Genomic DNA, 17,432 nt, shown 5'->3' with positions numbered 1-17,432 from the left:
GCAGAGATGTACAGTATGCTTTCTTTTGTTAGGCACCGATTAACTTCCAGGAGACTGGAGGTTGGGTAATGTTCTATTGTTCAAGAAAGGACAACAAGGGAGCTACTAGCCAGTGAACCTGACTTTAGTTACTGGAGGAAACTCCAAAGGCCAAGAATTACTATCACTTAGCTAATCAAGGGCTGATCAGCAATAGTCAGCTGGGTTTTGTGTGTGTGAAATCATATCTAATGAATCCTTTGGAGTTTTTTCTGAAGAGATAACTAAGGTTGGGTAAAGGTAGGACAGTGCATATTGTCTATATGGATTGTCAAAAGGCCTTTGACAAGGTCCTGCATGACATGCTGATCTAGATTAGGCCTCATGGGATTCAGTGGGAACTAATGAGGTGGATTCAGAATTGGCTCAATAGGAAGCAGAGGGTGATGATTGAAGGTTGACTCTCTGGAGGTCTGTAACCAATGGAGTGCCCCAGCAGTCATTGTTAGGATCTCTGTTATTCATTATTTTTGTAAATAATGTGGAGCATTTAGCGTGTTTGCTGATGACACTAAATTCAAAGGTCTTGTTGATAGTGAAGCAGGTTACAATGAATTACAGAGAGATCTTGATCAGTTAGGGAGATGGGCTGAGGAATGGCAGGACACTGATAAGTTGTAGATTATAAGGACCTGGGCATCCAAGTACACTGTTTGTTGAATGTGGCCACACAAGCGAAGAAGACATTTTTCTTGTTGGTGTTCATCAGTCAAGGCACTGAATTTAGGATTAGGGGCATCATTTTGCAGTTACACAAGTTGGTGAAATGGTACTCTGAATATTGGTCACCTGTTATAGGAAAGATATTGTCAAGCTGGAAAGCGTACTGAGGAGATTTGCAAGGATGCTGACAGAACCAGAGGGTCTGAGTTATAGGGAGAGGTTGGCCATGTTGGATATTTATTCCTTGGCGTGCAGGAGTATGAGAGCCGCCGACGTCATAGAAACTTATAAAGTCATGAAGGGGTATGGATACAGTGGATGATCATAGTCTTTTCCCCAGGGTTATGGAGTCTAAAGCTAGAGGGCACAGATACGAGATAAGAGGGGAGAGATGTACAAAAGACTTCATACACAGAGGGTATTTTTGCATTTCCCCCCTCCCCCCACTACTTTCAAATCTCTTACTATCTTTCCTTTCAGTTAGTCCTGGCGAGGAGTCTCGGCCCGCCTGCCCTGTTGAGTTCCACCAGCATTTTGTGTGTGTTGTTTGAATTTCCAGCATCTGCAGATTTCCTCATGTTTGCTCTTTAAATACACAGAGGGTAGCAGGCACTGGAGTAAGTGGGAGAGGTGGGTACAACTGCAACTTCTAAGAGCCATTTGAATAGGTACAAGGTGGGGAGGGATTAGGAGGGTTATGGGCTGAATGCAGACAACTGGGACAAGCGGAGTGATGCTGTGGTCGGCATGGACAAATAGGACTGAAGGGCCTGTTTCTGTGCTGTGTGACTCCCATGCCTTTGCTCGCTCAGATCAAGCATACAATGCCTCATGGTCATTTTTGTTCTGTTGTTGATTGATTGCAGTGTGAACAAATTTCAGTTCCCAGCTCTTAATCCATAACCTCACAACCCAGCTACTTTTAAAAAGCCACACTGGCTTCTGCTGTACAATCTTCCTGTTCAGCTGATTAAATCTACCTTCTGCATTTTTGTACAGTACTAAATTTCAGTCATCCATCTTCCTTCTTACAATTAGATTTCTCCCACCCTGACTTCACCCTGACAACGGCAGCCCCTCTCATGCATTCACATTCTACTAATGTTCTTCTTTCAGGATTCTACACTGTATTCTAGCTGCAGGCTAACTTGTATTTCATAAAGCTTTAGTGTTAATATAAAGCCTACTTTTGCATATTTTTGCATTGATCAATGATGTTTCCTGCATTCTTCTTTCTCTGCATTCAGAGATTTGAGACATTCCTTCATAATGCTTTGTTACTTTATGCTCAGTCGATTGCCATTTCTCATGCATTTCTTACCATGCTTGCCTACCCCATCTGTATCAGTTTACATTGCTCAGGATGAGTTCCACTTTCCACTTCTCTAAACATTTGATCAGTCCATTGATACCTTCCTGTTCACAGCAACTGAAAACTCCCATCTGGAACTGTGTTTCCTTAAACTTGGTTTGGTTTAGATCCAACTTCCTGCTTTTTGTTTGATTTCACCAAGGGCAGAGGAGCTGGTGGAATCGAATACAATCATTGACTGTAAGGGACATTCAAACAGGCAAAGTATCGAAGGATCTGAACCTTGAGCAGGCAAATTGGATTAGAATAGATGGGGTGGGGAGAAACCCAAAGGTTCATGCAGCTTTGGTGGGAGGAAAGAAATTGTTGGTGTTTTTGACCGAAACCCTGCGTGAGGGCTGAGAGTTGAGGGCGAGATGGCCAGCATCAAGAGGAGAATAGAGATAGAGTTAGCAGCATGGGGATTTTGGCAGGCTGCAATCAATGCAAGAGTTCGTTTGTTGGCGAGGCAGCGCGAGGTATAAAAAGAGCTCGGGGCCCTTCGAGACTTTTTGGTGGGCTGCAATCATAACGATTGACTAGGCTCTTAGCAGGGGCCAGTTAAAAGAAGTGCGGTGTAGGTGGAGCGACCACTGTGTGGAGTGTACAGTGTTAAGGTGGTCAGGCTTTGCCTCAACAGGCTTGGGCAAGCGCAGGCATAAGTCTAAATAAATTTCTAGTACGTTTTTTCCCCCTGTTAGTACATAGCTAGTGCAACGAAAATGGGTCCAGAGATAGTGGCATGTTCCTTGTGTGGGATGTAGGAACTTTGGGAGACCTCCAGTCTCTCTGATAACTACATGTGCATGAAGTGCACTGTGCTGCAGCTTCAACTTGATGACCTTCAGCTCATATGGGAAAATGAAGTGATGGATAGGAGCTAGAGTGAAGTAGTCACTCCCAAGTTGCAGGAGGCAGGTACCTGGGTGACTGTCAAGAGAGGGAAAGAGAATAGGCAGTCAGGACAGGGTACCCCTGTAACCACTCCCCCGACCTACTGGGAAAGCCACTGTGACCTCGTCTCTGTCCATATCTCTGTGGCTCAGAAGGGATAAGAGCAGTGAAGTAGTGAGAGGAGTAGACAGCAGATTCTGTGGATGTGAAAGAGACACCCGGATGGTATGATGCTTCCCAGGTACTAGGGTCAGGGATGTCTGCCACATTGAAGACTGATGCAAAATTATTTTTTATTTAGTCTGCCATTTCTCTGTTCCCCATTACTGCGAGAGTGTCAGGGGACAGAAGTGTTGTTCCTATTACTAAGGAAAAGGTGCTTGGGACGCTGAAGGGTGTGAAGGTAGACAAGTTACCTGGATGAGATAAACTTCACCCCAGGGTTCTGAAAGAGAGGGCTGAAGAAACTGTGGAGGCAGGAGTAATGATCTTTCAAACATCACCAGATTCTGAAATGGTTCTGGAAGCCTGAAAAATTGCAAACATCACTCCATTGTTTAAGAAGGGAGGGTGGCAGAAGAAAGGAAATGATAGGCCAGTTAGCCTGACTACAGCAGTGGAAAAATGGCAGAGTCTAATATTAAGGCTGAGGTTTTGGGGTTCTTGGAGGCAGATGACAAAATAAGCCAAAGTGAGCATGGTTTCCTGAAGGGGAAATCTTGCCTGATAAATCTTTTGGAATTCTTTGGGGAAATAACAAGCAGGACAGACAAAGGAGAGTTGGTGGATGTTGTGTAGATGAATTTTAAGGCCTTTAACAAGGTGCCACACATGAGGCTGTTTAACATGATAAGAGCCCATGGTATTACAGGAAAGGTACTAACATGGATGAAAGATTGGCTGACAGGCAGGATGCAAAGGGTGAGAATAAAGGGGGTCTTTTCTGGCTGGTTGATGGTGACCCATGGTGTGCCACAGGCGTCGGTGTTGGGATCACTTCTTTTCACATTGTATATCAGTGATTTGTAGGACGGTATTAGACTTTGTTGCCAAATTTGTAGATGGTACGAAGATGGGTGGAGAGGTGGGTGGTGTTGAATAAGCAGGGTGTCTACAGAAGCACTTAGACCGATTGGGACAACGGTCAAACAAGTAGGGTCATGCACTTCAGTGGAAAGAATAAAGGTGAGGACTATTTTCTAAACAGGTAGAAAATTCAAAAATGAAAGTTGCAAAGGGACTTGGGAGTGCTCATGCAGGATTCCCTCAAGGTTGACTTGTAAGTTGAGTCAGTGGTAAGGAAGGCAAATGCAATGTTTGCATTCATTTTGAGAGGACTAGAATACAAAAGCAAGGATGTCGTGCTGGGGCTTTATAAGGCATTAGTCAGACTGCACATGGAGTATTGTGAACAGTTTTGGGCCCTTATCTAAGAAAAGATGTGTTGGCATTGGAGAGGGTCCAGAGGAGGCTCACAAGAATGATTCCAGGAACGAAAAGGTTAACATATGCGGAGCATCTGATGAATCTGGGCCTGCCCTCACTGAGGCTTGGAAGAATGAGAGAGGATTTCACTGAAACCTATTGAATATTGAAAGGCCTAGATAGAGTGGATATGGAGAAGATGTTTCCTATAGTGGGGGAGTCCAGAATCAGAAAACACAGCCTCACAATAGAAGAACATCCATCTAGAACAGAGATGAGGAAACATTTCTTTAACTAGAGGGTGGTAAATCTGTGGAATTCATTGCCATAGACGGCTGTGCAGGCCAAGTCATTGGGTATATTTGGAGGTTGATAGGTTGTTGATTAATCAGGGTGTCCAAGGTTAAGGGTGGAAGGCAGGAGAATGGGGTTAACTTCATGCATGTATCAGCTTTTAAAATTACACAGGTCTCAACTTTACTGCTGTAGTTGAATTTCTTAATTATCCCATCCAGAATTGAATATGAAGTTCAAAGTTGTTGACTTTAAACCTGAACAGCACACCAACGAGCATGAGTTATGTTGTTACTAGAATGGATTTATTAAGTGTTGCTGATCTTGATTTCTGGAAACAGGAAATTAACACTTTCTGTCGAAATACACAACTGAGTTGGATATCAGTGGTAATAACAAAAAATACTCAAAATATTAAGCAAGTCGTTTCAGGAGAAACAGAATTAATAGATGGGATATTGTGGAATAGGAGCATCATATATCACTCAAATATGAGATAGCCAATTGCCCACCCTTTACTTGGTTCAGGTCCATAAAGTTGCATTTTCTGGCTGTGGTGTTCAACCCAACCAGCAAGACCATGTGTAAAGCCAGGGCCATCTTGTAACATGAGTTGGCCAGTACAAGTCTTTTTTAATGAAAATATTGTGAACCTCTTTGAAGGACCCAACACCAGCTTTACCAGCTGTCAAAGTACTCAAAGTTTCAGTATTTCTCAGTATATTTGATATTCAGAAGGATTTAAAAACTATTAAAATTGTTAAGACTTTATAAATCAACTTGAAAACATCTTAAACCACTTAAGGATTTTTAATGGCAAAAATACCATTAAAATATGTTTCTTTCCTGCAGCAGTAAGAGTTTGATGCACTTGAATGGACCTGTGCCTGGCTTAATGTGTTGCAGGTTATATGAGCAAATTCCCCAGCTGAAATGTAATTGAAGGCCAATCTGCCAATGCAGCCAATTTGTATCAGCACGTTCATGTGTTATGATAAACACACTAAATACCGCAAATCTGTAGCTTTCAGGGTAAATTTCAGCATCTCCTGGCATGAATTAGCACAATGGTTCATGTTACTTTATTTTAAAATTTCATTCAGTTAATTTTTTTTTAGATTTTATTTTATTCCCAAAATGAAAGGTATACTTGCCAATCGTAACATCAGAGCAGCGAGTTGTTGGTCTCTGCTCTCGTTGCTGCAGGAACAACCTCTCTTTCCCTCTCCGAAGAAAGAGTCTGAGATACCGAAGTGCTGGGTTGTAGACGGACTCGGGATCCATGACTCTTTGGGGCTTCTGCTGCTGCTTGCATGATAGGAGAGTTGGGGATGGGGTCAGTGCTTCTGCTAGCGTGGGGGGGGGGGGGGAGCGATGCTTTTTGCTGTTGCTTGTGCGGAAGGAGAGGATAGTTGGACTTTTGCGTTTCTATGTTCTATGGGGTTTCTTTGTTTTGTGGGTGTCTGTGAAGAGGACAAATTTCATTCTGTGTACTGGATCAATGGCAGAGACCAGATCAAATTTGTGCTTTTGCAGGGTGACCCTCAGTCTATTTTCATCCAAACAGACACACAATCATAAAAAATGCTACTCCCACTTTATTATTCCATTTGAAAGATGTCTCATTTCTTCCAAAAATGCGTTTGCAACATACTTACAGATATGCACCTAATGACAATGTGCTGATATAATCCCGTTCATTATTCTGAAAGCTTTTTTAGTTTTCTTTTGCAAACTGCATAAGGAAGAGGCCTCTTCTTCTCATTTTGTGCAGCTGGTCTACATTTGTGTTTCATAGTTAAAATCAAAAAGGCAGTGAGCTATCTCAGTGCAAAGGTGTTTACTTAAGAATTTTAATCTTGGGAACTGAGAAGTATCTTCTAACTGACTCTTCAAAGTACTTAAACAGAGAACTGAAACTGAGTTTTAATAGAATCTGTAGAGTGGTTCCTTTTAAACTGTTCTGATTAACAAGACTACTGAGAAGGGAAGTAAATACTGTAAATCTTCATTTAAAGAGGAGCATAGAAAATTCTTAAAATGTGAAATAAATTCTACCTTAAATGATTGAGAATGCTTCTCTAAATGAGATTTAAACAAATGATTATACAATTTTCACCATCGTGGCAATAAGGTCACACAGTATTTAAGGAAAAGATTGAGAACTTCCATTGTGTACTTCCCTGTGTAAGTATTACACCCACATAAATAAATCTCACTTCTGCTGGCTTAGTATGCCTGTTATATGGAAGTTATTTTACGAGAAGGACTGTAACATTTCAAGATTATGGCTTGCCATCACTTTGTTGAGTAGATTTAAGTGTCTGTAATAAATATCGGCCTTTCTAGTAACACTAGTATTATACAGAATGTATAGAAAACGTATATAAGTTGCTTTAATAAGCAAGCCACTATAGGTATTGCTAGCTGAGATTAATCTTCAGCTAAGGTGCTAGGCTGTTAATCAAAGCTTTGGATTCCATCAGTCAGGGTCAGGTTTAATATCGCTAGCATATGTTGTGAAATTTGTTGTCTTTGTAGCAGCAAAGAGTCTCTTAAAAGACCCTATTGTATCCACCACCACCACCTTTGCTGGCAGTGCATTCCACACACCCACCACTGTCTGTGTGAAAAACTTATCCCTGACACCCCCTTGTACCTACTTCCAAGCACCTTAAAACTATGACCCCTCGTGTTAGCCATTTCAACCCTGGGAAAAAGCTTCTGGTTATCAACATGATCAATGCCTCTCATCATCTGATACCCTCAATCAGGTTACCTCACATCCTCCATTAATCCAAGGAGAAAAGGCCAAGTTCACTCAGCTTATTCTCATAAGGCATGCTCTCCAATCCAGGCAACATCCTTGTAAATCTCCTCTGCATTCTCTTTGTAGTATCCACAACCTTCTTGTAGTGAGGTGACCAGAACTGAACACAGTACTCTTAAGTGGGGTCTGACCAAGGTTTTGTACAATTGTAACATTATTCATGGCTCTAATTTGGAGAGCAATTCAAAGCTACATAAATAAAAAGCAATATGAAAATGATTGTTCACTATGAAGCCATAAATGTTGACTTTTTGAGCAATTACATTTTCTCTAAACTTGAAGCTTTTGTACTTTTGCTGTTTTTAACTAAAACACTCCTCAAATTGGTGATCTTGATTTCCCCAATAGAGGCAAAGGTATACTCATTAAGTCGTGCATTCTCCTGGATTGTCGGGTGGACCTGGAAAAAACTGCCAAATCCGTTCATTGTTGGAATAGCAGCGATTTTGTTAAGTTCGTTGTTTGTCAGAACCCCTTACAACTGGGTAGGATATCTCCTAAAATGGTAAGTTTTACTGATTTTTAAATGATGTCACATCATGTATCATGCTGTTGATCCGGGTAGATCTTTCCATGTTCTTTTTTGTAATCTGCATTCCTTTTTTTTTCTCTCTTCCTTCATTCCATGTTAGGTTAGCAAGTTGTTATCTCAGTACCCCACTTTTCAACTATATCCTCCTCCTGCCATCTCCCGAAAGCCATTAATATGAAGCTCTGAATATACCTGTTCTCAAAATGAATTCTGCCTAAATTCATGTTGATCCATAGCTATAATTCCAGGCAGTATCAATAAGAAAGAAAGCGGAGTAATTTTTAAAAAAATACCAGCAGATGCTTGCAGGAGTTTGTCCTGCTAAACTTCACCCTTGAGAATAATGCTTTGTGATATTGAACAGCAGCACCCATAAGTATACGATATGTATAAAAGTTAAAGAACATACTGGGGCATGAGTTGGCTGTGGTAGGCACCTAACTCCTAGATCTCCAAACTCCTAACCCTGGGACTCAATATCTCCCTTTGCAGCTGGATCATGACTTCTGGACAGATGAGCAGCACTCAGTAAGGATAGGCAGCAACACTACCAGTACGATTATTCTCCACACTGGAGCCCCTCGAAGCTGCATCCTCGGCTTCCTTTTCCACTGCCTATACCCCCACGGCTGCGTGGCCAGATTCTGCTCTAACTCCATCTGCAAGTTTGCAAATACAGTAGTAGTCCATATCTCAAATATTGATCAAGTTCAATTTCATTGTCATCTGACTGTACATGTATATACAACCAAATTGAACGATGTTCCTCCGGATCACAGTGCACTCACACAACACAATCACACACAGCTCATAAACCAAAGCATTATACTGTAAATATGTGATTAAAATATACCTCTAATTCAAAATGCATGCAGCACAGTTAAGCAGTTAACAGTAGAGTCGCTGTCCTGGTGATGAGACCTGAGACCTTATTGGTATCAGAGTACAATGATATGGTGTCATCACAACATCCTTTCCCTCAGCGTTAGTAAGACAAACGAGCAAGCCATTGACCTGAGGAGGGAGCAGTGCACACACTCATGTTTTCATCAATGTTACCGCTGTTGAGAGTTTCAAGTTCCTAGGAGTGGACGTTACCAATGCTCTCTCCTGATCCAACTCACCAGCACCTTTATATCTTCAGGAGGCTAAAGAAACTTTAGCCCCTTTGACACTTATTAGTTTTTGTCAAAGCACCATATAAACCATCCAATCCTATGCGTCACAGCTTGGAGTAGCCCATGACTTCAAGCAACTGTGAGTTGTGGACACACCTCAGCACATCACAGGAACTTGCCTCTCCTCCATGGACTCTGTCTGCACTTCTCGCTACCTCAATAAAGCAGCCAGTGTAATGAAAGTTTCCGCTGACCCTGGACATTTTCTCTTCTCCCGTCTCCCATCAGGATGAGTGCATACCACCAGGCTCAAGGACAGCTTCTAACCCACTCTTATAGAACCATTGAATGGTTCCCTAGTATAAGATGGACTCTTAATAACATAATCTACCTTATTGTGGCCTTGTGTCGTACTGTCTACCTGCACTGCACCTCTCTGCACTGTAATCACTCTAGTCCACGTTTTATTATTGTTTTACCTTGTACTACCTGAATATATTGTTGTAATGTATTGAATTTGTATGGACAGTGTGCAAGATAAGTTTTTCACTGTACCTCGGTACATGTGACAATAATAAACAAATTTACCTATTTAATTTTACAGGGAAATTGTAGTAACAGGTATAACAAGGTTAAATTTGTTTTGAAGAATTTATACAGTTCACAGTAACATTCACCTTCTTTAAGGACCAAAAAGCCATGGCTAATAAAGCCATTTAAAATATAGTATTAGCTCAAAGGAAAAGTGAGAAGAAAAGTATCAACTAATGTGGGTCCCTTACAAACTGAAATAGTGGAAATATTTAATGAAAACCTTCTTGAAATTGTGGATAAAACAAGAGGTTGAATGGTAGCATTATGTTTTGGTAAAAAAGGACTAGGAAAATAAATGGGGCTGAAAGTCTATTAATACCAGATTTTGACAACCTGTATTTTAAGATTTTGATGGATGGAGATATCAATGCCCTGGGTGTTGTCTTCCAAAATCCCACAGATAGATTCCAGAATCCAGGATTAAATGAGTGGTAATAGAGCACTTTATACTTAACAATTGGATTGGATGGAGTCAATTTGATTTTTGAAAGGGACAAAGTTATTTTGAAGGTGTGGCTAGCAGAATAAAGAAACTGTTAGCCTGTGGGTGTGGTGTATATTCATAGAAGGCCTGCAATTAGAGGCTAGTGAACAACATCTCTACGCAGAGAGGTTAGAGAGACTGGGCTTCTACATGCTGGAATTAAGGAGCTCGAGAGGGGATCTGATTGCAACATATAAGATTATTAAGGGATTGGACAAGATAGAGGCAGGAAATATGTTCCAGATGCTGGGGGAGTCCAGTACCAGAGGGCATGGTTTGAGAATAAGGGGTAGGTCATTTAGGACAGAGTTAAGGAAAAACTTCTCCCAGAGAGTTGTGGGGGTCTGGAATGCACTGTCTTGGAAGGCAGTGGAGGCCAATTCTCTGGATACTTTCAAGAAGGAGCTAGATAGGTATCTTATGGATAGGGGAATCAAGGGATATGGGGACAAGGCAGGAACCGGGTATTGATAGTAGATGATCAGCCATGATCTCAAAATGGCGGTGGAGGCTCGAAGGGCCGAATGGTCTACTTCTGCACCTGTTGTCTATTGTCTAACATCTCTATATTAAGGGTAATATATTGGCAAGGATTGAGCTTCGGTTAATGATTGGAAAAAAAACAGTGGGGGCAAATAGTTAATATTGGATTTGAAAGTTCTGACCTGTGAGATTGATGCTGAGGCCTCAGTACTTCAGCAGTGGTCCAGATGCAGCTCTGAGCCCCACATCCCAGGCTGCCCCACCAGTCCCAGTCCGTTCAACAGTAATCTGCACAAGCAGCCACTTAGTGCTAAAGTCGAGGCTGGGGCAGTGCCAATAATGGCAAGCAGCACACAGAATGATTGGATGTCTTTTTTGATTTTCAAGAAGTTGCGTACCTATGAGTGCTCAGATTGAAGCAGCAAGAGCTCTTTAACAAGTCAGTACTCGAGGTAGTATTAAGTGGGTCACCATTATACCTTTGTTTTTGAAAAGTATTCAGTTGCCTAAAATATTTTGAGAAGAAAATGGCATCAAAATGCTGCTACTATGTCAGTATCTTATTGACTGGCATTACATCATGCCTCAAAAATTCTTTTGTAGGGTATAAAGGTGTACAAAATTGAATTACATAGAAAATTCAATTTAAAAACAACTATTCTAGCAGTCACACTGATTGCTAAGTCAACTGTCACCAGTCCCAGTCCATTCAACAATAGCCCTCATAAGCAACCATTTTGCTCTAAAGTCATGAGGCAATTGATTGCTGGGGTAGTACCCACAGGAAAATGATTCTCAAGGTTCTATATGGTGACATATATGCACTTTGATAATAAAATTTACTTTTGACTTTGTTATTTTTCTGCAGAATTATATGCCTTTGCTGTTGCATTTAAAGAGGTGTAATGGGTACTCTGATTCCCAGTCCATGATTTTCATTTGTAATGTTATATGTCTTATCAGTGCCTTTTTATTAAAAAAAATCAACTTTTTTGAATTTAATATTTCTTTCTCCCATTTTACTATTACAGGCCGTTAAGGATAAGAAACAGAAGTAAGAGATAATTTATTCTTAAATGTTCACTTCAATATTTTCTTGTGATTTCACTCCAAAGATTAAATAGTGGATTAATTTCTTTTGCCCCTTGTTTTGACTCAGAAAACAGTTCTGTTGGTCCATCAACAGATCTCTTAGAATATGCAAGCATCGAATGGAAAGGAGGTACCAAGCAAGCTGAGAAGATGAAAAAGGTAACAATGGTACATTTAACTCCACTGAGACATCCAATCCAAAAGCACTGTCTTTTGAAAAACAATGGGCTGAATTATGTGGGGTAACGTGTTGGTGCTTCTCGGTTCAGATTCAGACTCGTGCTTGTGGAAATCTAGAGCTTGCCTGTAGTTCACCAATGATTTCTCAGCTGTGCTCTGATAGAGGAGTTTAGGACTGTGAGGCTACATCAATTCCCAGCACTTGTACTTGGTAACACAAACAGACAGGGTGATAAAGAAAGCATATGGCATTTTTTGCCTTTATTGGTCGAGAATTGGGAATAAGACCATAAGACGTAGGAGCAGAATTGGACCATTTGGCCCATCAAGTCTGCTCCGCCATTCAATCATGGCTGATCCTTTTTTTTTTCTCCTCAACTCCATTTTCCGGCTTTCTCCCTGTGACCTTTGATGCCATGTCCAATCAAGAACCTATGAATCTCTGCCTTAAATACACCCAAATACCTGGCTTCCACAGCTGCATGTAGCAACAAATTCCACAAATTCATTACCCCCTGGCTAAAGAAATTTCTCCATGTCTCTGTTTTGAAAGGGCGCCCCTCTATCCTGAGGCTGTGCCCTCTTGTTCTAGCCTCTCCCACCATGGGAAGCATCCTTTCCACATCTACTCTGACTAGGCCTTCCAACATTGAAGATATTTCAATGAGATCCCTCCTCATCCTTCTAAATTCCAGAGAGTATAGACCCAGAACCATCAAACACTCCTTGTATGATAACCCTTTCATTTCTGGAATCATCCTTGTGAGCCGCCTCTGGACCCTCTCCAATGCCAGCACATCTCTTCTACGATGAGGAGCCCAAAACTGTTCACAGTACTCAAGGTGAGGCCTCATCAGTGCCTTATAAAGCCTCAGCATCACAACCCTGCTCTTGTTTTCTAGACCTCTTGAAATGAATGCTAACATTGCATTTGCCTTTTGCACCACTGACTCTACCTGGAAGTTAACCTTTAGGGTGTTCTGCACAAGGACTGCCAAGGCCCTCTGCATCACAGATTTTTGGTTATTCTCCCCATCTTAGAAAATAGTCTGCACATTTGTTTCTACAACCAAAGTGCATGACCTGGAATTTTCCAAATTGTATTTAATTTGCCGCTTTCTTGCCCATTCTCCTAATCTGTCCAAGTCCTTCTGCATCCTACCTGTTTCCTCAACACTACCTGCCCCTCCACCAATCTTTGTGTCATCTGCAAACTTGGCAACGAAGCCATCTATTTCATCATCTGTATCATTTATATACAGCATAAAAAGAAGTGGTCCCAACACCGACCCTTGCGGAACACCAGTAGTCACTGGCAGTCAACCAGAAAAGGATACTCACTGTTTTCTTCCAATCAGCCAATGCTCTAACCATTTTAGTAACTTTTCTGTAATACCACGGGCTCTTAACTAGGTAAGCAGCCTCATGTGTTACGTTATCAAAGGCCTTCTGAAAGTCCAAATATGCAAAATCCACTGCATCCCCTTTATCTATCTTACTTGTAATCTCCTCAAAGAATTCCGGCAGTTTTGTCAGGCAGGATTTTCCCTTAAGGAACCATGCTGACTTTGTCCTATCTTGTGTCACCAAGTAGTCCATCACCTCTTTCTTAACAATTGACTCTAACATCTTCCCAACCACTGAGTTCAGGCTAACTAGTCTATAATTTTCGTTCTGCTGCCTTCCTCCTTTCTTAAAGAGCGAAGTGACATTTGCAATTTTCCAGTCCTCTGGCACCATGCCAGAGTCCAATGATTTTTGAAAGATCATTTCTAATGCCACCATAATCTCTAACGCTACCTCTTTTGGAACCCTAGGGTGCAATTCATCTGGTCCGGGTGACTTATGTACCTTTAGGTCTTTCAGCTTTTTGAGCACCTTCTCCCTTGTAATAGTAACTGCACTCACTTATCTTCCTTTACACACTACAACATCTGGCACACTTCTAGTGCCTTCCACAGTGACGACTGATGCAAACTACTCATTTAGTTCATCTGCCTTCTTGTCCCCCGTTTTTATTTCTCCTGCCTCATTTTCTAGCGGTCCTATATCCACTCTCATTTCTCTTTTATTATTTACATACTTGAGAAAGCTTTTACTATCCAGTTTGATATTATTTGCCAGCTTGCTTTCATATTTAATCTTTTCCCTTCTAATGATTCTTTCAGTTGCTCTCTAGGTTTTTAAAAACTTTCCAATTCTCTGTCTTCCCACTAATCTTTGCTTTGTCGTATGCCCTTTCTTTTGCTTTTGCAATAGCTTTGACCTACCTTGTCAGCCACGGTTGTACTATTTTTCCATTTGAGTATTTCTTCATTTTTGGAATACGCATGTCCTGTACCTTCCTCATTTTTCCCAGAAACGCACATCATTGCTGCTCTGCTGACATCCCTGCCAGCAGCTCCTTCCAATTTACTTTGGCCAACTGCTCTCTCACACCACTGTAATTTCCCTTACTCCACTGAAATACTGCTACATCAGACTTTACTTTCTCCTTATCAAATTTCAAGTTGAACTCAATCATGTTGTGATCACTGGTTCCTAAGGGTTATTTTACCTTAAGCTCCCTAATCGCCTCCGGATCATTATGTAACACCCAATCCAGTACAGCTGATCCCCTAGTAGCCTCAATGACAAACTGCTCTAAAAAGCCATCTCTTAGACATTCAACAAACTCGCTCTCTTGAGATCCATTACCAACCTGATTTTCCCAATCGACCTGCCTGTTAAAATCTCTCTTGATTATCATACTATTGCCCTTTTGACACATCTTTTCTTTTGCCTGGTGTAATCAGTGGTCCACATCCCAGCTGCTATTGGGAGGCCTGTGTTTAATTGCCATCAGTGTCCTTTAATTTATCTCAATCCACAAGGATTCAACATCTTCCGACACTATGTCACATCTTTCTACTGATTTCATACCATTCTTTACCGGTAGAGCCACGCCTCCCCCTCTGCCTACCTTCCTATCATGTTGGTGAGGCTGTATCTGGAGTACTGTGTGCAGTTCTTGCCACCCCAGTACAGATTGTGGGACCTCTAGAGAGGTTCAACAGGATGCTGTCTGGATTAGAGTGCACTCGCTATCAGGAGAGATCGGACAAACATGGATTGTTCTTGCTGCAATTTTATAAAATTATGAGAAACGCAGATAGTTGGAGTCCTTTTCTGAGTTTAGAATGGTCAATTTCTCGAGGACGTAGCTTTTAAGGTGAGGGTGGGTGAATATTTAAGGAGATGTGCAGGGGATTTTTTTTCTCAGATTAGTAGGTGGCTGGAATGCTCTGCTGAGAGTGATGGTGGAAGCAATCAAGGTAGCACCGTTTAAAAGGATCTAGTGCTTTTCTGGCGTTTATGACAAATAACCTCTTCCCGGGCTTCCAGCTGGGTTCAAGTATGGATTATAACTGACATTTCGATGATCAGCTCTGCCACATTCATCAGGGATGATGCCTGATTTCTGATGAAGATGGCAGAGTTGGTCATCAAAACATTGGTTATAATCAATACTTGTAGCCGGCTAGAAACCGGAGAACAGTTTATTCATTTAACAGGCATGTTAACATACAGGGACTGGAGTTAAATACACTTGTTACATGTACCAAAGGGCAGGGAAGTGGAAAATCTTAGTTTTGTATGCCAAAAAGGTAATTTTTTTTTTACTGTATAACAGTGATTGAGGTAGTACAATGGAAAATAGTAACAGAATAGTATACAGTTACAGATTAAAGTGTTACAGAGAACGTGCCGTGCAAGGCCAGAAAGAGGTAGATTATGTGGTCAAGAGTCCATTTTATTACACTAGGGGCGTTGTACAATAGCTTTAGAACAGAGGGGTGTAAAATGTCCTTGAACATGCTGGTAAACGCTTTCAGGCTTTTGTATCTCCCCCCCACCCCCCCACCCCCCAATAGGAGGGAGTATAAGAAAGACTGTCCGAAGTGGGTTAGGGTCTTTGATTTAGTTAGCTGCTTTAATGAGGCATAAAGAAATGGTGTACAATACATTACATGAGGAAGGAGAATTGGGGATATTGATCATGTGCATGCAGAAGGGGTGAGTTTAATTTGGCATCATGTACAGCACAGAAATTGCTGTCCAAAAGGCTTATTTCTCTGTTGTGTGATTCTATATTGTGACTTAATATTTGATCTGTTGCATTGAGCTCTCCTCCATTAATTTCACTGGAGGGGAATAACTGCTAGGATTTAAGGTTAGTATTGGTATTATTCAGATTGTTTTTAGTTATTCCAGTTGAATTTAAGTGTTTTTAGTTTTTCATTTACATTTTCATTAGTTGAAAGTGAATAATAATTTCTTAAATGATTTTGGAATAACTTTTGAATGTTTTGATAAGCCACAAGTATTTAGGGATTTTAATGTCCTTCTACAATGGTGATTGTAGCTTTCAAAGCCTTTTTTCACCACTTCTGTGGGTGGGGCTTGTTCTGCCCCATTTGCCCCCCAAGTCCACAATCTCAACCCTAATAACAGAAGGCCTAGAATTTGCCACTATGTCAGGAGTTAGTACTTTTGTTAATCTACTGAAACTTGCAACAGGTAGTTCGATATTTATTTTTGCTGCCGACTGTAAATTCTGAGTCAATTGGTGTGTAACCCTTTCCCAATGAATTTGTGAGAATGTGGTCACCTACAATGACAAGAATAGCAATTTTTAGTTTTAAAGTTCTGCTTTGTTAATTTTGTTCATTCAGAATCCACTTAGTTTACCTGGAATTGGACAATCAACTTGCTGAGGGACTACTGCACTTCACGTTATTCTGTATGTAGTACTCATACAATAAATTTATTTTGCTTTCCTGGTTGGCTAAACCTTCAGTCAATCGGGGAAAACTTAAACACAAGAAATTTTGCAGATGCTGAAAATCCAAAGCAACACCCATAAAGTCCTGGAGGAACTCAGCAGGGGAGGCAGCATCAATGGAAATGAATAAACAATTGACATTTCAGACCAAGAGACCCTTCTTCAGAACTGGAAAGGAAGGGGGAAGATGCTTGAATAAAAAAGGTAGGAGGAAGGGGAAGGAGGATAGCTAGAAGGTGATAGGTGAAGCCAGATGGGTAGGAAAGGTAAAGGGCTGGAGAGGAAGGAATCTAATAGGAGGGGAGAAAGGGAACGAGGAGGGAACCTGGGGGGAGGTGATAGGCAGGTGAGAGATGTAAGAGGCCAGATTGGGGAATAGAAGAAAAGGGGAGGGGGAGGGTAATTTTTTTAACGTAAGGAGAAATCGATATTCACGCCATCAAGTTGTAAGCTACCCAGACAGAATATCAAGTGTTACTCCTCTGCCCTGAGGGTGGCCTACTGGCACAAGAGGAGGCCATGGTCTGCAATGTTGGAATGGGAATTGGAATTGAAATATTTGGCCACCGGGAAGTTGTACTTTTGACAGATGAAGTAGAGCTGCTCAATGAAGTGGTCCCCCAATTTA

The 17,432-nt window shown here is 41.3% G+C and overlaps 1 protein-coding gene across 1 annotated transcript in view; it reads left to right on the top strand.

Moving 5' to 3' along the window:
• Positions 1 to 17,432, top strand: part of LOC140713798 (inactive ubiquitin thioesterase OTULINL-like) — a 47,698-nt gene that overhangs the window by 13,500 nt on the left and 16,766 nt on the right. Inside the window, exons 2-4 of the mRNA XM_073024334.1 lie at positions 7,845 to 8,001; positions 11,739 to 11,761; positions 11,867 to 11,958. Coding sequence (XP_072880435.1) covers positions 7,845 to 8,001; positions 11,739 to 11,761; positions 11,867 to 11,958 — 272 coding nt within the window. The remainder of the gene's footprint in view (positions 1 to 7,844; positions 8,002 to 11,738; positions 11,762 to 11,866; positions 11,959 to 17,432) is intronic.

Source organism: Hemitrygon akajei, chromosome 20 (genome assembly GCF_048418815.1).
Source record: "Hemitrygon akajei chromosome 20, sHemAka1.3, whole genome shotgun sequence".
Lineage (NCBI taxonomy): Eukaryota > Metazoa > Chordata > Chondrichthyes > Myliobatiformes > Dasyatidae > Hemitrygon > Hemitrygon akajei.
This window is presented reverse-complemented; position numbering and strand designations above follow the sequence as displayed.